Genomic DNA, 17671 nt, shown 5'->3' on the forward strand with positions numbered 1-17671 from the left:
TTCTGTAATGATAAAAATATAGCTAAAATGCCTTTTGCATGTTACATCTGCATATGATATAAGTATGTACCGCTCTCTAACTGCATGTCGTTAATACAAGTTTAATTATTAAAAGCATGTCGGCATATAAATTTGCATAACAATTCAATCGCAATTTACCATTTATTATTATATACATACAATATAAACATTTTTTGCAGCGAATTGTGACCATAACTGAGCCTAAAAATAACAAATTATAAATATTAATTATATTACCAAATGCACAATAAACAAAAACCAATGCATTTGTGCATAATCAAACGGAGAGACAATAATATATTTTTTTAATTTATAAAGAGCGCATTCAAGTTATATAAATATTCGTAACAATAAATGAGTTCGTTTATCAATATTTATTATAGATCTTCAGATAATCTTAATGTGAGCTGTTCAAATTGATAATTTATAAGAGCCACAAAACGTTAACAACAATAAGCACTAAATAAACGACTGATATTAAAATGATTAGAAGACGTTGAGTACAAAATTCAACTAAAAAAAAACAATAAGAAAAAAATTTAATGTTCGGGAAGAAAAATGAAAAAAAAAGACCAAACTGCGCAGATAACCAAAAGATTAGATTAATGTGCGAAAGAACTTTAAATAATGAGGAAGGCACTGTATACCTTCTGTAGACATATTTGTTTATTAATAAATGCGTCATGCGATATCAATCTCACTGTTTTTACCATCTTTCTTTGCATAAACATATAATAAAGGGAATTTTCATACACAATGCGATTTCATATAGTCCGAAACGTAAGTTTGCTCAGAGCAAGAGCTTAAAAAAGACCGCACAATAAGTTTCAAGTTCAAAGACCCAACTTGTCAATGATCTTCAGACCACAACACCACAGACCCGAAAATATCCGAAACGACCACGCCACAAAACATCAGACTAGACATAAAGACAATTTACGAATACTCATATTTATGGTAGTTATTATTAGTCATCAGTTGAAGGCTTTTGCGAATTTTGGCATTCGCTTAAAAGTCTTTAATTATTGTTCTCTTATACCCAGTTCTCTTTATACCCTGTACACACAAAATTTGACTTTTATTGTGAACTAATGCTGACTAGTAGGTTAAAGTTAAAATTGTTCAATGTGTCTGATATTCGATTTTGCAGCTTTGAAACATAAAATTAATAAGAGATTTGTCTCTTAATTACTCTTACACTATATTATTAATGATGTACACGGTATCTCCAATTTCGCAGGGTATTTCCTAGTTGAGTATCCTTTGATTGCAGATATTAAAAATGAAATTAAATTGAACTACTGTCGATTTGATAGTTATCAGTTTGTCACTCTTCCATACGTTCTTTGGACATATGATTTATTAAAAATAATTCAAACAACTTGACAATTTATTTATGCCAGTCTACAATAACCATAACAACAGCAGTGCAAAGAAGAAGAGCAATAAGAACACTGTTGTGTGTGTTGAAGTGTTGTGGCCCGTCAGTTGTTGACAAATGTCAGCTGTCGGTTGGCGGTAACGATGCCGGTGGTCGAATGGTGTCAGTAAGCCAACAAACTGCATCCAACCTTCCATTTTAATTTTACCTTCTTGCCACTTGTCATTACCAAAGCCAAGAGGCTTAACACCTTGTTGCTTGGCATTTGTTGTTGTCACTCGGTCGTCCAGGGTCAAAATATCTAAAGTAAACATTAATGCAACTACTTACTCATCGTTGATAAGATATGAATTACAAATGCTTCAGTATGAGTAAGAGTATCAGTAGTCGATAAAGTATAAATATTGAATTGTACTCGTTATATTTTTGTCAAAAACTTTGGGTAGTTCACTTAGTTAAGAGGCAAGTTCTTTTCCAGGTACTTGAAATTTAGATAGTTACATCATTTATAGACATATCTACAATCATTTTAGTTGTTTTCGGTAATCTAACAATTGATCTCAGGTTAATGACTACAGTTAATTGACACTAGAGTATACTCGTAGTTCAGAAATACTTATAAAAATTAGATAACGAGATGAATTTAGGCCTAATAAATAACTTGAGTAATACTTATGTTAGTAGCTTGAAAAATCGTTTTTGTAAAGCTTAATTGGATCACATGAAATGTTAAAGAAAAGAGTTAACTTCTATGTCTATCAGGTTTCTCCAAAGTTGTCATCTTTTAAAATTTGATTTTAAATATGAATAAGCCTTTTAACTACAATACAAGATGAATCTGATGTTTTAAATGATAATCAGATACTTTTCAGTTTATTGGGAGAGCATTAAAAAATTATAATTATTAATATTTAGATTTCTGTAGCTTCTCTGTTTTAATTCTCCATTTAAAACAAAAAAAAATTTCTTTGTAGCGAATTCGAAATACCGAACAATACATCGAAAGTTAAAATAGTATAGAAGTTCAAAGAGTAAAGTTGTAACGGTAATTAAAAGTGTTTTATTGTCATTTAATAATTTATTGTTTTCCTAAATTAAGAAAATTACAAAATTCCAATTAAAAGGTAGGCAATAGCTTGCAGTAAATATATTTAAACCAATTTGCAGAGTGAATATCTATAAAAAAAAAAAAAAGGTTCAAGTAACAAGACTCGTTCATCTCAACCCTGAGTAATTGATATGTATAACAGCTATTATAAAGCCGTAACTGTTTGAATAACTGCAAACATCTCACAGTCTAATTTTTATTTTGAGCAGTGACATTCTTCATTTGCCACTGCCTTCAAATCTTGTGCAAAGGAATTTGCAAAGTAAATAAAATTTTAAAAAAAAAGTAAAGAAACAAATTATTGTCTTACTTGTACAGACGTGCACATGTGCTATATAATTATTTATATTTACTCTGTTCTAAATAAATTTTAATAAAAAATAAAACAAAATGATATGATATTTTTCCACACAAAACAACTGAACAAATTAAATTCCTGCGAACATTGTAAGCTTAATAAAAATAAGCAAAAGAAAGAGACGAATAAAGTAATATAATTTCTGTCGACTTCGTCAAATGTCGCAACTTACAAATCAAACACAGTTGTTTCTCTGGGACTGTCCAGTTTAACAATTGTATTGTTTAAAAATGTGTGTGCTATAAAGTTTAGACGTCCAGGTGAAATAAAGCGTAAATAGGCCTAGAGGCACGACGAAGTTTGTTTGATTTGTAAAATTTTTCAGCTGCGCAATTAATTAAAATGAATAAATAAATGATCTTTTAAATGACAAAAGGCAAAGGCGTAACTCAATGGCAAACTGACATGAAAATTGTGATAAATAATAAAAAAAATATGCAATAAAAACAAAGCGGGACAAATATGCGCTAAATAATAATTTACTGTTTTATCTGCAGACTATGAGGAGGCCATTTGCATGTTTGTTCCTCTCTTTCTCTGTCCCTGTCGGCTGCTTCAACGCATAAATACTAGAATTGAATAAATAATTTCATTTCATTTCGTTGTTTGTATTTTTTATCATTGATATTCAATTACGGTTATCGCAATTGGTTTCGCTAATTGCCATCGCAGTCGCTAAGACACGCGCAAACAAAAATTTTCAATAATTTATGCCAATGAACGATACCTCTCTATTGTTAACTTCTTTCATATGGAGGATAAAAGATTTTGATAGTAATTGTACAATGAAAAAAAGTTTTTCATAAATAAATAACATAAACCAATCTTTCCAAGAAATGTTCATCCTTTGAAAAATATCGAGCCGTTTTTTTATAGCAAAATTAAACTCAAATTTATAAATGGACCACCCTTTATGTACAATTGGATTTAAACTTTCTTACCCATCAAATTTAAATTTAATTTTTTTATAATTATAATAATAATTATATAATAGAAGTAGATTTTATTTATCGACAAGGTCTTATTCATGCGCTTATTTTCATAAGGCTTTGTATTTTATGAATTTTACTTTTGCGATAAAAGCAAAGTTGTACATATTGATTTTTTGATTAACATTCATTTACAAAGACTGAGTAATGAAAAAAGAATTGTATTAAATTATCGCCTTAAAATCTATAAAAGAGTTTGTTAGTTACATAAACCAGTACAAAAACATGGCCCAAAATAAGCTGTCAATCAGTTATTTAATTTCGTACATTCGAAATTCTCCTCCTAACAAACAGATGACAGTGCGTTGCCTCGCGACGGAAATTAAGTTTGTCAATCAAAATTTCGCAAAAAGGCAACATCTCCGGTCAAATGTATCTGAAGGCAGCATAAATAGTTGCACACAAGAATAGATACGGGTGAAATAGTATACAGCTTTTAAAATGACTACATAAATGAGAACTAAAATAAGAATGAGACTTGCTCAATTATTTAGCGATTAGAGTTGAATTTTGAAATTGAAATTACGAATATTATAAATCAAAGGCGGTAGTCAAATGTGCGCCACATGCCAAGACCTAAAAGGCGCGTGTGGTTGGGTTGTTGTGTGGTTCCAAATTTGGCGCTAGGAAGCTCGATATCAACGTCGTCATCAAAAGCCATCAAAAATTCCGTGACATACCCGAGCAGCGGCATATAAAAATGTTCAGAATATTCTAAAATAATAACAACAACAACATCAAATGGGAAGAAAAACTTGAAGTGCACGGCAAATGAATATTAATGAAACTCAAAATGCCAGTGATAGTGTGTCTCTATTCAATTTCGAGGCATCAGCATACCAAAAAAAAAAAAAATGTATAAAAATTCGAGTAAATAAAATACATTTAAAAGAATATAATACGTGATTTTCAACATTTGTATTCGACGTTTGTTATCAATCGATGACGCGACAAGTTTCTAAGCCGGCAACGAGTTACCCTGCAAATAAACAAAATATTCAATGCATTAAAATGAAAAACAAGATAGAAGCGTTGCTTTCGGCACACCGAAGATTTCATACCCTTGCAGAGCTTTTAAGTTATAAATTTGACCAGAATTTAATAAATAAGAATCTCCAAAAACTAAACAAGATGCATACAGACATGTTTGCATTGACTGTGCATCAAGATTATATAAACTTTAAAGGATTTGCCAATTATTCGTTATACGTTACATATTTCTTGATAAAATTAAAATACCCTCTGCAAGGGTATAATGAATAGTATTGAATGCAATAGACTGTGAGCCTGAGACTTGCCTCATTTGGCTCCGTATAGAAGCTGGCGATCTTCTGCTGCTGCTGTTGTTGTTGACGCTGACGCTCATTATAAAGCTGCATGCGTTCCACAACGGATATCTGGCGATAGTTATCGGCCGTATAATGCGAGACGGCAATGCCCGCGGCCTCGATGAGAGCCAGAAGCACGCCGCCAACCAAAGCGCTGCTCAACATGGCGGTGACACCTTAAAATTGACCACGGAATGTAATCAAAGTATTAGCCTAAAGCTTCTCTCCACACTTACCACCACGTGCGGCAAGAACGCCGCCAGTTGCCGCACCGCTGATTATAGAATTCCATGGATCCTCCTTGCCGCGACTATAGACCAATGTGCAATCGATGGCACTGAAGGTGCCGCCCCAAATGGCGAAGCTGCCACCGACCAAAGCGGAACGTGCACGCATTGCGGCCACTCCACCAGCCAGGCGACGTTGCATGCCACACGGTGCATTTCGAAATCCCTTGATGGCCTGGAAGATGGCGCCGCCCACAAATCCCATTGCGAAAGCGCCGCCACAATCCTCCACAATGCGAAAGGGACACGGCTCGCGTGTATATTCCTCCATAATAATAGTTAATCGCAATAAGAGAAATGTTCGGAAATGTTGACTGAGTTTAGATAATCTACAGCCTCCCTAGACAGCTAGCCGAAGGCCTGCTTATTACAATAGAACTCGGAAAAATTCCACAAAACTCCATACTTAGTTCTAAGGACAAGCAAACAGCTAAAAGCTCGTGACATGACACACAAAAATCGAAAGCATTTAAAGGTTACAATCAACAAACAGCAAAATGCGAAATTTTAAATGCGTCGTTTACCATTTTTGGTCACTCCTCGATTGGCGATTGTCGATTGCCAGATAAACATTAACAATAACATAAAAAATCGTAATAATAAAAACAGCACTACACACAAATAAATAAATTGTTATTAGCTGGTTATGGCCACAATTTGAGCTGGAAAATTTGTAAGTGATAAAGATCGCAGCAACAAGTTGCTATCGATTTATATTCCACAATTAATTTAACAACCGTTTCGTGCTTTGTCACGCATTCTTTTTATTTTAATCGTTATTACAGGAGCAAATCGCGTAGTGTGGATCATGGCCTTGCGGCGCCTTTCGATTTGGATTCATTGCGCTCAAAAGTTGAGCAGCGTTTTGAGAGTGTCGACAAATTGTCAAGTAAGTATATACATTTCTCAACATGCTATTCAATTTGAAAATTGCGCGCACGTTTCACGATGTGGCTGGCGCCATCTATCAATTTGCAAGCAAAGCTAAACTCACATTAAGTTGGCTGCGCATTTAAAAATTGTTCACTGTTAACTAACAGCAAACAAGGCTGTTATCGCACATTGGTAGAAACTCCAAAACATTTGGCGGCAAATAGGCAACAAATTTGAAATTTTCTATCAATATTTATCAACATGGAAAATGAACGTTATCTGTGCATCAATAACTGACGCATAGGGCTATGCCGAAATTCGGCTCACCTTGATAAGAAGTAGACTCTTATCAATTTTTAAATAAATATGTTATCAATTAAGTTTTTCATTGGTTTCGCGTGGACAGCGTTGCATTTGTTTTTATTCCGTTAGTTGCCTTTTGATGCGAAAAACTGCGGACTCGACAGATTTTTGAGTGCAGCAGCGTCTTTTTTGCTTGCTGTCAGCGGCAATGTTGTTGCTGTTGTTGTTTTTGTTCCTACTGCTGTTGTAGTCGCTGTAGACATTTCAGAATTTTAGTAGCAAAAGAGAATGCGAAAAGGACGTACGATAAAAAGCTTAGAGTGTTTTTATATTCATACGCTGTGCGGAGATTAACAATTGTTATTTCTGTGTAGTTCGCGAGTGCACGCACTGATTTATCAACAAAAATTGAAGAAAAGATGCTGGAATTTGTTGAAATTTATTGGCGAAGAAATGTGATACCATTGGTTAATGGAGTTGAAGTTCCGTCAATGACCAGCAATGACTTTGTTGTCATCTTTTTGTGCCGACAATTTGGTCAAGTGGCGAAGGATGCCTTGGACACGGGTGTGATATTTTCACGCCTACGACCCAAGGATGATGAATTCGTGGTGTTCGATCAGCTACCTAAGCGCCAAAGTAATAATCACTTGTCCAAAATAATTTACAAATTTAAATACATATGTACATCATTGGAATTGTATTTCTCTAATGTGTCAAGTTTCTTAATTAACATGAACCGTTTTCTGTTTTCGCAGAGCAAAAGTCTTCATTGCCCACCATACCCACCATTTCCTATACCGTGGGAAATCGCGACACATTGACCTCGGTGGCAGCACGTTTTGATACCACACCATCGGAGCTAACACATTTGAATCGGCTTAACAGCTCGTTTATATACCCGGGCCAGCAGCTGTTGGTCCCCGATAAGAGTGCCAAAGATGATGCCTCCACCAGTTCGACTGGAACGAATGAGGGAGGGGGCGGCGGAGGCGGTGGCAGTATATCCGGCAAGTCGAGTCCAATTGAGCGCAAATTCTCTAGCGATGAGAGCAAGCAGGAGAAAGGTAAGCGACGCAACTGGAAATGGTGTAATTGGTGCGATAATATTGAAGCTAACTTTGCAGCCAGACCGCCCGCTTCTTTTCATTTAAATTAATTAAATTTCTTTTGCATTTCATTTACATTTTAAATTACGCCGGCTACTGTATCGTAGTTGGCAACGCTGTTTAACAGCGCTGTACAACACTCACTGTCTGATTACAGCTGTGTCAGTGTGTGCAGCACAGTTGCCAACCTAGCTTTTTTTTTATAACTAATGGCTATTTTTAAAGTTCGATGTTGCGAGACAAATTTGAAAATTGCTGTAAGCCGAAAATCTGGCTATTTTATTAATGTGTTTTGCCTTAAATATTTTTTCAAAACAATGCAGCTAAGCAGCTATTTCTTCTTTTAAATTTGGCATCACTACTGCAATTTTATATTTAAATCAAGTGTTCATGTTAAAAAAAACAACACAATATGAAAATGGGCTTAAATTCGTGACCCAAGCCTGCCAACCCTTTCTTATTTGCGACATGACTCTTGAAACAAGTTGGCAGCACTACATTTGTAAATCAGCTGTGCCGTCTCGGTCTTAGCTATTTTGTTCGCAATTTCAGCTATTTTTCGGATGCATAAACAAGAGATAACAATAACTACATATTTAGTTTATTGGCCACATCGCTTATTGAAATTGGAGTACAAGTGTCTTAAAGTGCAGAGACGTTCAGAGCATTCGTCAGCCTCAACATGCACACGGCTGTATTTTGGCGAAACGGAGGTCATTCATGATTAATAATATTTGGATATTTGGTTATTTGATTCGACTCATCAATGTGCTAATTACACGACTGTTGTCAAATTCGGGCCTTGTCTGTTGCTGTACCTCACCTGCTTACCTGCTTACTTGTCAGAGCTGCGGGAGTCAGAAAAAATTCAAAGCGAAAAGCAGCCACGAGCTTGCAAATTTGCAGCGCACTTCATCATCAAGTTTATAGTGTCACATGGCGCGCATTTAGAGAGATTTAATTTTAAACTAAATATCACATAAATCAATTTGTGGCCAAGTTGACTCCCAGCCCAGTCCACTTATCTTATCAGACTGATAAAAAGCAAACCAAAAAAGAGACAATTGCTTCTGTTTAGCAACTCACCTTAAAATGTATTTACGCCATGTACTTTATTTTACAGATATTCTTGAGGGCCTGCGTCCCGGTTCCCCCAAGCCAGGACATATTGAGCGGGTGGTGGACAACAGTCAGGCCGAGGAGAATGCGGACAAGAGCGATGATCCTGTGATTACACAACGTTTTCTCAAGATCAATGTACGGCACATTACCGATGGCCAAGGCGTTGTCGGTGGCGTTCTGTTGGTCACACGCAACGCTGTCATGTTTGATCCGAATGTCAGTGATCCCCTGGTCATTGAGCATGGTCCCGAAAGCTATGGCGTGATAGCCCCCATGGATTTGGTCGTCAATGCAGCCATCTTCCATGACATTGCCCACATGCGTGTGGCAGGAGGCGCTGGACCGAGTGTTGCTGCCAGCAGCGGCGGCGCTGACGCAGAGAAGCCAGAGATCTATTATCCCAAACCAGTATTAGTTGAGGAGGACTCCAAAGAGTTGAGCGAGCAGCAGGCAGACATTGAGACCAATAAGCAACGCTTGGAGGGTAAGTTAAAATACAAAATACCTTAATAATTGGTAATATTTTTAATTATTTCATTAACATTTGCAGCGGAAATTGGCTCGCTGGAGATCACCGATGATCAGGAATCACTTTGTTCCAGCACTGGACGCGACGGCGATGCCTTTCCCAAGGCCTTTGAGCGTGAACGTGTCGAGGTGAGTGAATTAAGTAAATATTTCTTTACAATATGTAAGTAATTATGTTTATCTACGCTGTAGGATACATCAACGGAAGCCAAAGATAGCGCTAAGACTGACGCTCACGATGAGGATGATGAAAAGAAAACGCTCGGCCTGACAAATACACGCAGCACGCTGGAGGAGCGTCGTAAAAGCCTTTTGGATCATCACTGGGCCATTCCGAGCAAAGATCGGTTAGTGTTTGATCAGTTTGTGTTGCCTGTTCTTTGTTATTTTTATTCTTTTGGCATTCTCACTTCCAAGTGCTAAACAGACAACCATTATTAATAATTTGTTGTTCAACATTTTTTATGTTTTTCTTTTCATATTTCAAACCGCAACGTTCGTTCTTAAAAACACACACTTTGCAAACTGTGATTTGTTATGCTTTATACAACACATAAACTACAAACATACACACACGTATCTAAATATACACAAAACACGATGTTCCCTGTAACCTGTAAACATGTAAATGACACCTCATCCCACAACCACAACGAAAACGAAAACAAAACATACACACACACATTTAATTGAAACGCACACGCCAAATACTTAGCTATTGTTTGTCTAATTCCCGAAGATCATCGGATGACGAGGCAGATAACGAGTCCAACATAACCATAGATAGCGGCTCTCGCGTCCAGGATCCACATTTGACAGCCAGTTCGGTCAGCGGTGTTGCCACTGCAACCACTGCTACTGCAACTGCTGGTGGTGGTGCAGCTGGTACAGCAGCTGCTGCTGCGGCAGTTGGCGGTGCTGGTTTGTTGCCGGGCATGTTGCCACCATCTGGCATTGATTTGGAGCATCTGGAGCAGCTCTCGAAGCAGTCATGCTACGATTCGGGCATCGATATACGCGAGCCCATACCCACAGTACAGCCGATACCAAAGAAAACCGTTTACAGCGATGCTGACATTGTTCTCAGCTCCGACTGGGTTCCACCGAAAACCATTGTGCCGACGCACTTTAGCGAGTCGCCGCCACGCAGCACGATTCTTGGCCAGAGCCTCGATGCTGGCGGTGCTCGCAAGAAGACATCCAGCGTCAGCTTCAGCGTGGACGACGAGGCAGCACAACAAGTACAGGCAGCTGCATCCGCGGCAGCTGGTGACAAGCAGTCCGAAAAGAAGAACAAGGTAAGTTAAACTAGCTTCACTTTATGGCTGAGACAATAAAATAATATAATGTTGATTTTAATATGTAACCAAAGTTTCTTTTGATCTTCAGGATTGTGATAAAAAACAAAACAAAAAAAAAACTAAAATATGCTTACCTTCGGTTAATGCGGATCGGCTGCTTTTGCAAAACATAATTTTCACTTATGCTTTTCACACTTTCTTCATACATATTGTTACACTAAACACACACACATACTTACATGCATACAACAAATGTAAACGCATATCGGTTGAAAACCAAATTATTTAGCTCGCCCATCACTCTGGTATCAGAGCTGGGCGGTAATCTTTTTTCGAAAACACCGTCCGAAGAATCTGGTGGGTCGCCAGTGCCGCCATTGACACCACACTCGACACATTCCGAGGGTCATATGACCTATGGGTAAGGACGGATCTAATTGGATGCTGTACGATGTGTTCATATGTTGCTCTTGCTGTTCTTAATGTTGTAGATTTGTGTAACTCATCCAACGAATATCATCATCTATTGCTTTAATTATCACTTTATTTCATAAGCTAATCTGTTAAGTTATCAGTTTAGATAGTTTTTTTTTTTTTTTTTTGTTACATTAAATCCATATTCTCGCACTAGTTTGTCAATTGTGTGACTTGATTGATTGATCATCAGATTGGGAATTACCTAAGATTATTTTTACTAACCTTTTGCTCTTGATTAATTTCACAGGCGCTCGTCAATTGGCACCTTTATACGTCCACATTCGTCAGAGGGCACGGTGTACAGCACAAAGCTGAAGGAGCCAAAGCCACAGCCGCCCAAGCTGGACTATCGCTCCATGGTCTCAATGGATGACAAGCCGGAATTGTTTATTAGTGTGGACAGTAAGCGGTTCACTTCAATATTGATATAATATGATATTGATTGATTTAATTGTTACTTACAGAGCTTATACCACGTCCAGCACGAGCCTGCTCCGACCCACCTTTGTATTTCCGCCTGCGTATGGGAAAACCCATTGGCAAGGCCATTCCACAGGGAACCACTGTCATGTCCTATGGCAAAAACAAGCTGCGCGCCGAATATTGGTTCAGTGTGCCTAAAAATCGGTAAGTTACCAATGCCAACTTATAACTGACTTAAATATTGTTAACCATCAATTGTAATCCTGTAGCGTTGACGAGCTCTATCGCTTCATAAACACCTGGGTGAAACACCTGTACGGTGAGCTGGACGAAGAGCAAATCAAGGCGCGCGGCTTTGAACTAATCCAAGAGGATACCGAATGGACGAAGAGTGGCACCATCAAAACCGGTGGCTACAGCGACAGCCAGGATGGCGAGGAAATCAGCGATCTCACCCGCGAGTCCTGGGAGGTGAGCTCAATTTATATCCATTTCCTAATCCATTTCGCAATCGCGTTTCTCCGTCTCTTTTCGCATATAATTTTTAACCAATTGCTCTTTTATATGCGCTGAGTTTTTCTCTCAAATTTCTTTCTACTAAGTATATAAATTAAATTTATTAAATTTAAACAGAACGAAAGAAAAATCGTTGCTCTCTCAAGCTCTCAAAATTTCAAACCCAAAGTATAAAGAATATATAAATAATAATATGAAGAACTATTTATTTTAGATAATGCCTCGAAATTATTGAATTTTCTATGCAAAAACTTTTTAACATCTCTTGTATACTTTTCTTTACATTTATTGTATACGCGTTTTTCTCTTTCTGTTTCTTGTCGTGTCTCTTTTATGTTACAATTTGCATTGATTTTACATTAAAAAAAAAAAATAACAATTTTTTTAAAAACCACACACAAAAATGAAATGGGCTAAAACAAACTAAACAACCCGAAAAATCAACTGAATTATTTGATAAATCTCTATACGACAGCTTCTAAAGGCGCCCTTCGCCAAGACCTACAAGATCATTAAAACGGCTTCGCATGCCGCATCGCATGATTTGGAATTGTTGGGCGGCGAGGTTAGGATTTAAAACCTTTTAATACGAATTCTTCCACCTAAACTTAACTAAACCGTGTTGTTAAAGCACATATCTGAAAAGATCAATCCACTTTTGGAACTTATGTGAAAATGATGTGAATTCTTTTTGTAAATTCTTTATTTCTTATCTTTTTAAGAAAATTCTATTATTTTGTTCTTTTATTTTCCTTTTTAGTTTTCCGTTTGGCTCGCTCGTTCTTTTATTTCGTAGTTATTGTTTTGTAGTTACACTTGTTCTTACAGTATTGTACAATTTTCTTGGCACATTTTCAAGCACTTTCTATATGTGAGTGTGTGTGACACACAATAATTTCAAATTCAAATTCTTTTAAATTACAATTTTAATTTAAAATTCAATTGTATTATTATGTACAAAGTTTGGCACTAGTTCCATTTTTCTAGTTCATTTAGCACATTGGCTCATCCAACAGCGAGCATTCAAAATTCACTTTACACTTTTACTATGTAACGTTTTTATTGCAACATATGTTACGTTATCATATTGGCAACAATTTTAAATTCATCAAATTATAACAATTCAAGCATTTTCATTTAATAACAAATAAGAAATGTTAACTTTTTCAAATATTCTGCACTTTTCTCATACTGCCCATGTTAGAGAACTAGTTTCGTTGAGAATTACTTTCGTCGACTACATAAAGCAACCATTTGAAATGTAATTAGAGCAAGCCAGTCGAATCTAATTGCAGTATTTGTTTCAGCAAGCATAACAAGTCAAGTTTATATAAAACAACTACAAGTATTCCCACAAACATTCATATCTTAAGACAAACACTAGATGGCGCCAGCTTCGCATTATAGATTCTTGACTAACATTTGTGCTTATTATCCAATTGTGATCAAATCTTTAGCGTAGGTAGAGTGCGTTATAGAGTATATGTATGTGTATCAAAGACGAAGGCTATACCATTTTGTATTGATTTTATGCTATTCAAAATTGAAAACAAACTTGATTTGCATATGAAAGACATACCAAATTGGGTGCCTGTATTTCTTACAGCTTCTAAGATCCACTCGACTATTGATATATATTTTTGAACGTGTATTTATTTTCGTATATGGCGAAAGAAGTCTCTTGCTGCCTGTTACATTTTTGCATAAATTTAAAGTTTTGGGAACATAATCTACCTGGGGTCTTTGGCATCCGATGTCTTGGTAACACTTTGTGGGCTTCCCTGAACCAATTTGTTTGCATCGGCATGCAGCTTATGATTAAACACTTGAAATTGTGGCTACGTCAAGCTCTCATTACAACACTAATAACCACATGCGAGTATGTTGCTCAGCCGAGCATAACAACCCATTTACATAACTAACAGACAAACCTTAACAACCTAAAGGTAACTTGTCTCCAAAGTATTTTCATTTAGGGCTAAAGAGCCAACCGCATTCTTGACTCAAATTGATATGCCAATTAGCACATTGCATATTGAAGCTTTGATCTAATTGAAGTTGTTTTTATAACGAAATGATTTGGGGTTTTAAGGTGAAGGCGGCCTGCCTTCGAATCATCTTTTTTGTGCTGTCCATATACAAGAATTAACAAGTTTGATTCATTCAATAATTAGCGCATATATTTGTTTATTATTATTATGGTTCGTTTGGCTATTTCGCAACATTGTCTGGCCACGTTTTTCTCACCCAATAAGCGTGCCCCACAGAGATATAAGTATGTAAATATGTTCGACCACAATTCACACGTCGTATGAGTAATTTCTTTTGTCTGCCGAGTTTTGCTCGTCTTATAAATTATAAACCTGATACGGTTCACAAAATAATGATATGAATTTGTTGTTCATAGAACTCAAACTCATCATTCAAGTGCCTGATAATTATAATTAATTCTACGATTCAGCCATGGGATCTCCTCCGAGCTCATTATCTCTGTTATCTGTACGATGAGCAGGCAAACATCCACTTCTGCTTGTAAATGAAGCGGAATTTCAACAAATTGTTTCCTTATTAGTTATAATAAATATATAGGTAGTTTAAAATAACAACAACGATAACCTATATAATAAATAACAGATGAAGTTCATATATAACATCAACAGCATTTAAAGCTCAAGAGGTTATCAAACTATATTTATACATGTTCGTATAGTTTTAGAATTATATGGTTATATACGGAGAGCACAACAACTTCCGTTGTATAACTTGGCGAACTTCATCTCGAGTGATCATTTTGACTTTGACAAGATTGAGTATTATGTATTTCCTTTGTTTACTAAAGAAATCAGCTTTCGTGGCTTCATCGTTCGCAGACTCCAATTTAATATCTGTCACATTACGTAATTGTTTTTTGTTTCGATTGCTTATCGTTGAAGAAGTCTAAAAATAAATTCCACATATGGTTCATGCGGGTATTAATATATGCAAGATAACATTAATACGTTTATGTTTTTCAAGTGCCGAATAGAGTCTGATATTAATTTATGTTGCAATTCCAACTAAATACAATTCAGAAGGAGGTTATCTGATTATATCTACTTTGATTGCAATTCTGTAGACGAGCACTTTTCTTGTTTCTTCTATTAATAGTCGAATATATATTTACTTTTTATCTAAGATCGTGGATATCGCCAATGTCTCCTATTCTATCATTCTCTTACATATTTGTAAATACTATATTTAAACAAAACTTAAAACATTAGTGTAATTTGACTCTATGAAGAATGACAGAATGTTGTTGTATAAACATTCAATTTGTTTATAATACAAATTACAATTTTAATTGCGTTTATATAAAAGAAATTAGCAGTAACTTTTTAAAGAATAGCTTTAATGAGTCTTTACACATCTATAAATCAAACCTATGTAGAATAAAGGAAACAGAAAAAACAAAAACAGAAAAACAGATAAAACAGATTTTTCAGCTGTTTTGTAGGTCATCAAAAGGGCGACCAAAAATAATATGCTAGTTAAATGTATCTACCAGAAACTCATACATAAATAGATGCATATTTGTAGTTGAAGTATGATACGAGTTTTAAAATTAACTTGGCGAGTTTTAGCGCTTCAATCAACCGGTTGGGTTTGTTATACATTATTGTTGTTACTGTAAATGTTATCGTTGTTGCTGTTGTGATTCCATTTATGACAAACTCAAACTTAACATAGCTAAATGCCTTCATTCATTCAACAATAGAAAATTTCCATTTATAGATTCGCTAGTGGATGCAAATTCATTAAATAGATGGGGGAAGGGGAAGGGTGTTTGATCTTGAGCTCGAACAACCTAGATGTATTTAAATGATATAAGCGTGTACATAATTTGCATGCATGCATGCATATGTCTAAATATATCTTATTCAGAGCAATCCATTTAAAATTTCATCATATTATACTAAACAACAATTAATTACTTGCTTAAATTAATTACGTTTTATTCAATTCTACAGCGCTTGTCATTCAGCCGGTTATTGTTCTTGTAATTATTGTTGTTGTCGATACTTGCGTATCATCAACATTGTTGTGTTCTGGTATCCGGTTTTTTGGGTTAATGGATTAATTTGGAGCTACTTTTCTGATTTGGGCACCGCTGTGATTCGGTGTAATATAGGGGCTCTTCTTGTTATTGATTGGCTATTAATTGTATATGTTTGCAGATATAAACAGTATAAACAGTTAGTCAAGTAATTATTTTGATTTTCAAAATAATTAAACTCAATACGTCTCATTAACCATAAACAACTATAGAATTTAAAAACCAATGATAGGTATTCATTCTTGTAAAATAATGATGGTGAAATTTTTTATATTGTCAAAATAATTACTTGACTAACTGTTTATTTGTATATATGTGCAACGCAATATTGTACTTGTCCGATCAATTAGTTTCAATGAATTTGTTCGGCGTCTACAACGACGTCGCGTCGTTGAGCAATTGAGGAGAGTGCGATCCCCAGCTCCATTACGAGTACATGCTTTTAAATTTGCATATTGCCAGTATGTTTACTTTTAGCTAAAAATCAATAAAAATACAAATATGAATGCACATTCCTTAGAATAATAAAACATCTCCATTTAAATATATTCGATTTAATGTTGTAATTACAATATTTTTAATGACACCTTAAAGATCTCAATGAGCCTCAATCGCATTCATTCCATACTAGAATTTATATGTCTTTTGAGTTGGATCAAATGAAAAGGTGTGGAAAAGGGTGCGGCTCAGACTTTCCACAATTTTAGCCTGCGTAATAAGAGAGCAGCTGAAATGTTTTCAATATTGCTTGAGTTTAATTTTAGCAAGTCTTTGACTCAAAGACTAAACAATATAAAAAAATGAGTTACCTCCCTTTACAATCAATATATAATATTGAAACTGATCTGCAGCTTGTAGATTCATTGATAAGCTATAATGTTAATACAAATACCAAATGCATCAGGTATTACTAATCGCCTTCATTTAAAAGTATGTATGATTTTCTGTCCACAAACATCTCTGCATTAGAAAAGCTAGAATTGTTCAATTTATAAAATTTGCAGACAGCAATTGAATTAGACATGTCTATGCAAAAAATGTACATATGTACATTTATGAAATGTATGTACACTTGTATGTACGTGATTGAAAAGATAACCCCATAATACGACCATTTCTGTTCAATTAAGCTTTATTCAATAAACGTCCCCTGCAGAATAATTAGTCGCTTTTGAACTGCTCTGTACTCGCTCAAGAGCCAGTCGATATTAAATTAAAACTGCTTTTCTTTTAATAAAACATACACTAATATCAACTACTACTAAACACGCAAGTTATATTTGTAATTTTCTAAATTACTTGGAGTTGAGTTACTTTCGTCCAAGGCTAAAAAGGTTTTAGAAACACAAATGTTCAATTTTCTTCAATATTTATTATCATTATATATATTCTTAATTGTCTTTAAATTTTTCCTTGATTTTTAAAATCTATAAAAATATTTTATTATAAAATTT

At 35.4% G+C, this 17671-nt stretch overlaps 2 protein-coding genes across 2 annotated transcripts in view; one reads left to right on the forward strand and one right to left on the reverse strand.

The window, feature by feature from the left end:
- The window catches only part of LOC117792180, a 60014-nt gene that overhangs the window by 24522 nt on the left and 17821 nt on the right, over nucleotides 1-17671 (forward strand). Inside the window, exons 6-15 of the mRNA XM_034632204.1 lie at nucleotides 6258-6361; nucleotides 7407-7715; nucleotides 8881-9363; nucleotides 9430-9536; nucleotides 9600-9754; nucleotides 10147-10709; nucleotides 11021-11129; nucleotides 11427-11587; nucleotides 11650-11812; nucleotides 11878-12079. Of these exons, the coding sequence (XP_034488095.1) occupies nucleotides 6258-6361; nucleotides 7407-7715; nucleotides 8881-9363; nucleotides 9430-9536; nucleotides 9600-9754; nucleotides 10147-10709; nucleotides 11021-11129; nucleotides 11427-11587; nucleotides 11650-11812; nucleotides 11878-12079 (2356 nt within the window). The remainder of the gene's footprint in view (nucleotides 1-6257; nucleotides 6362-7406; nucleotides 7716-8880; nucleotides 9364-9429; nucleotides 9537-9599; nucleotides 9755-10146; nucleotides 10710-11020; nucleotides 11130-11426; nucleotides 11588-11649; nucleotides 11813-11877; nucleotides 12080-17671) is intronic.
- Nucleotides 4616-5771, reverse strand: LOC117792997 (probable mitochondrial import inner membrane translocase subunit Tim17 1). Its single transcript, XM_034633360.1, has 3 exons — nucleotides 5422-5771; nucleotides 5156-5361; nucleotides 4616-4836 (listed from the first exon to the last, which is right to left on the reverse strand). The coding sequence occupies exons 1-3, from the start codon at nucleotides 5741-5743 to the stop codon at nucleotides 4816-4818; spliced, it is 549 nt and encodes a 182-aa protein (XP_034489251.1). The 5' UTR covers nucleotides 5744-5771; the 3' UTR covers nucleotides 4616-4815.

Source organism: Drosophila innubila, assembly GCF_004354385.1.
Source record: "Drosophila innubila isolate TH190305 chromosome 3R unlocalized genomic scaffold, UK_Dinn_1.0 2_E_3R, whole genome shotgun sequence".
NCBI lineage: Eukaryota > Metazoa > Arthropoda > Insecta > Diptera > Drosophilidae > Drosophila > Drosophila innubila.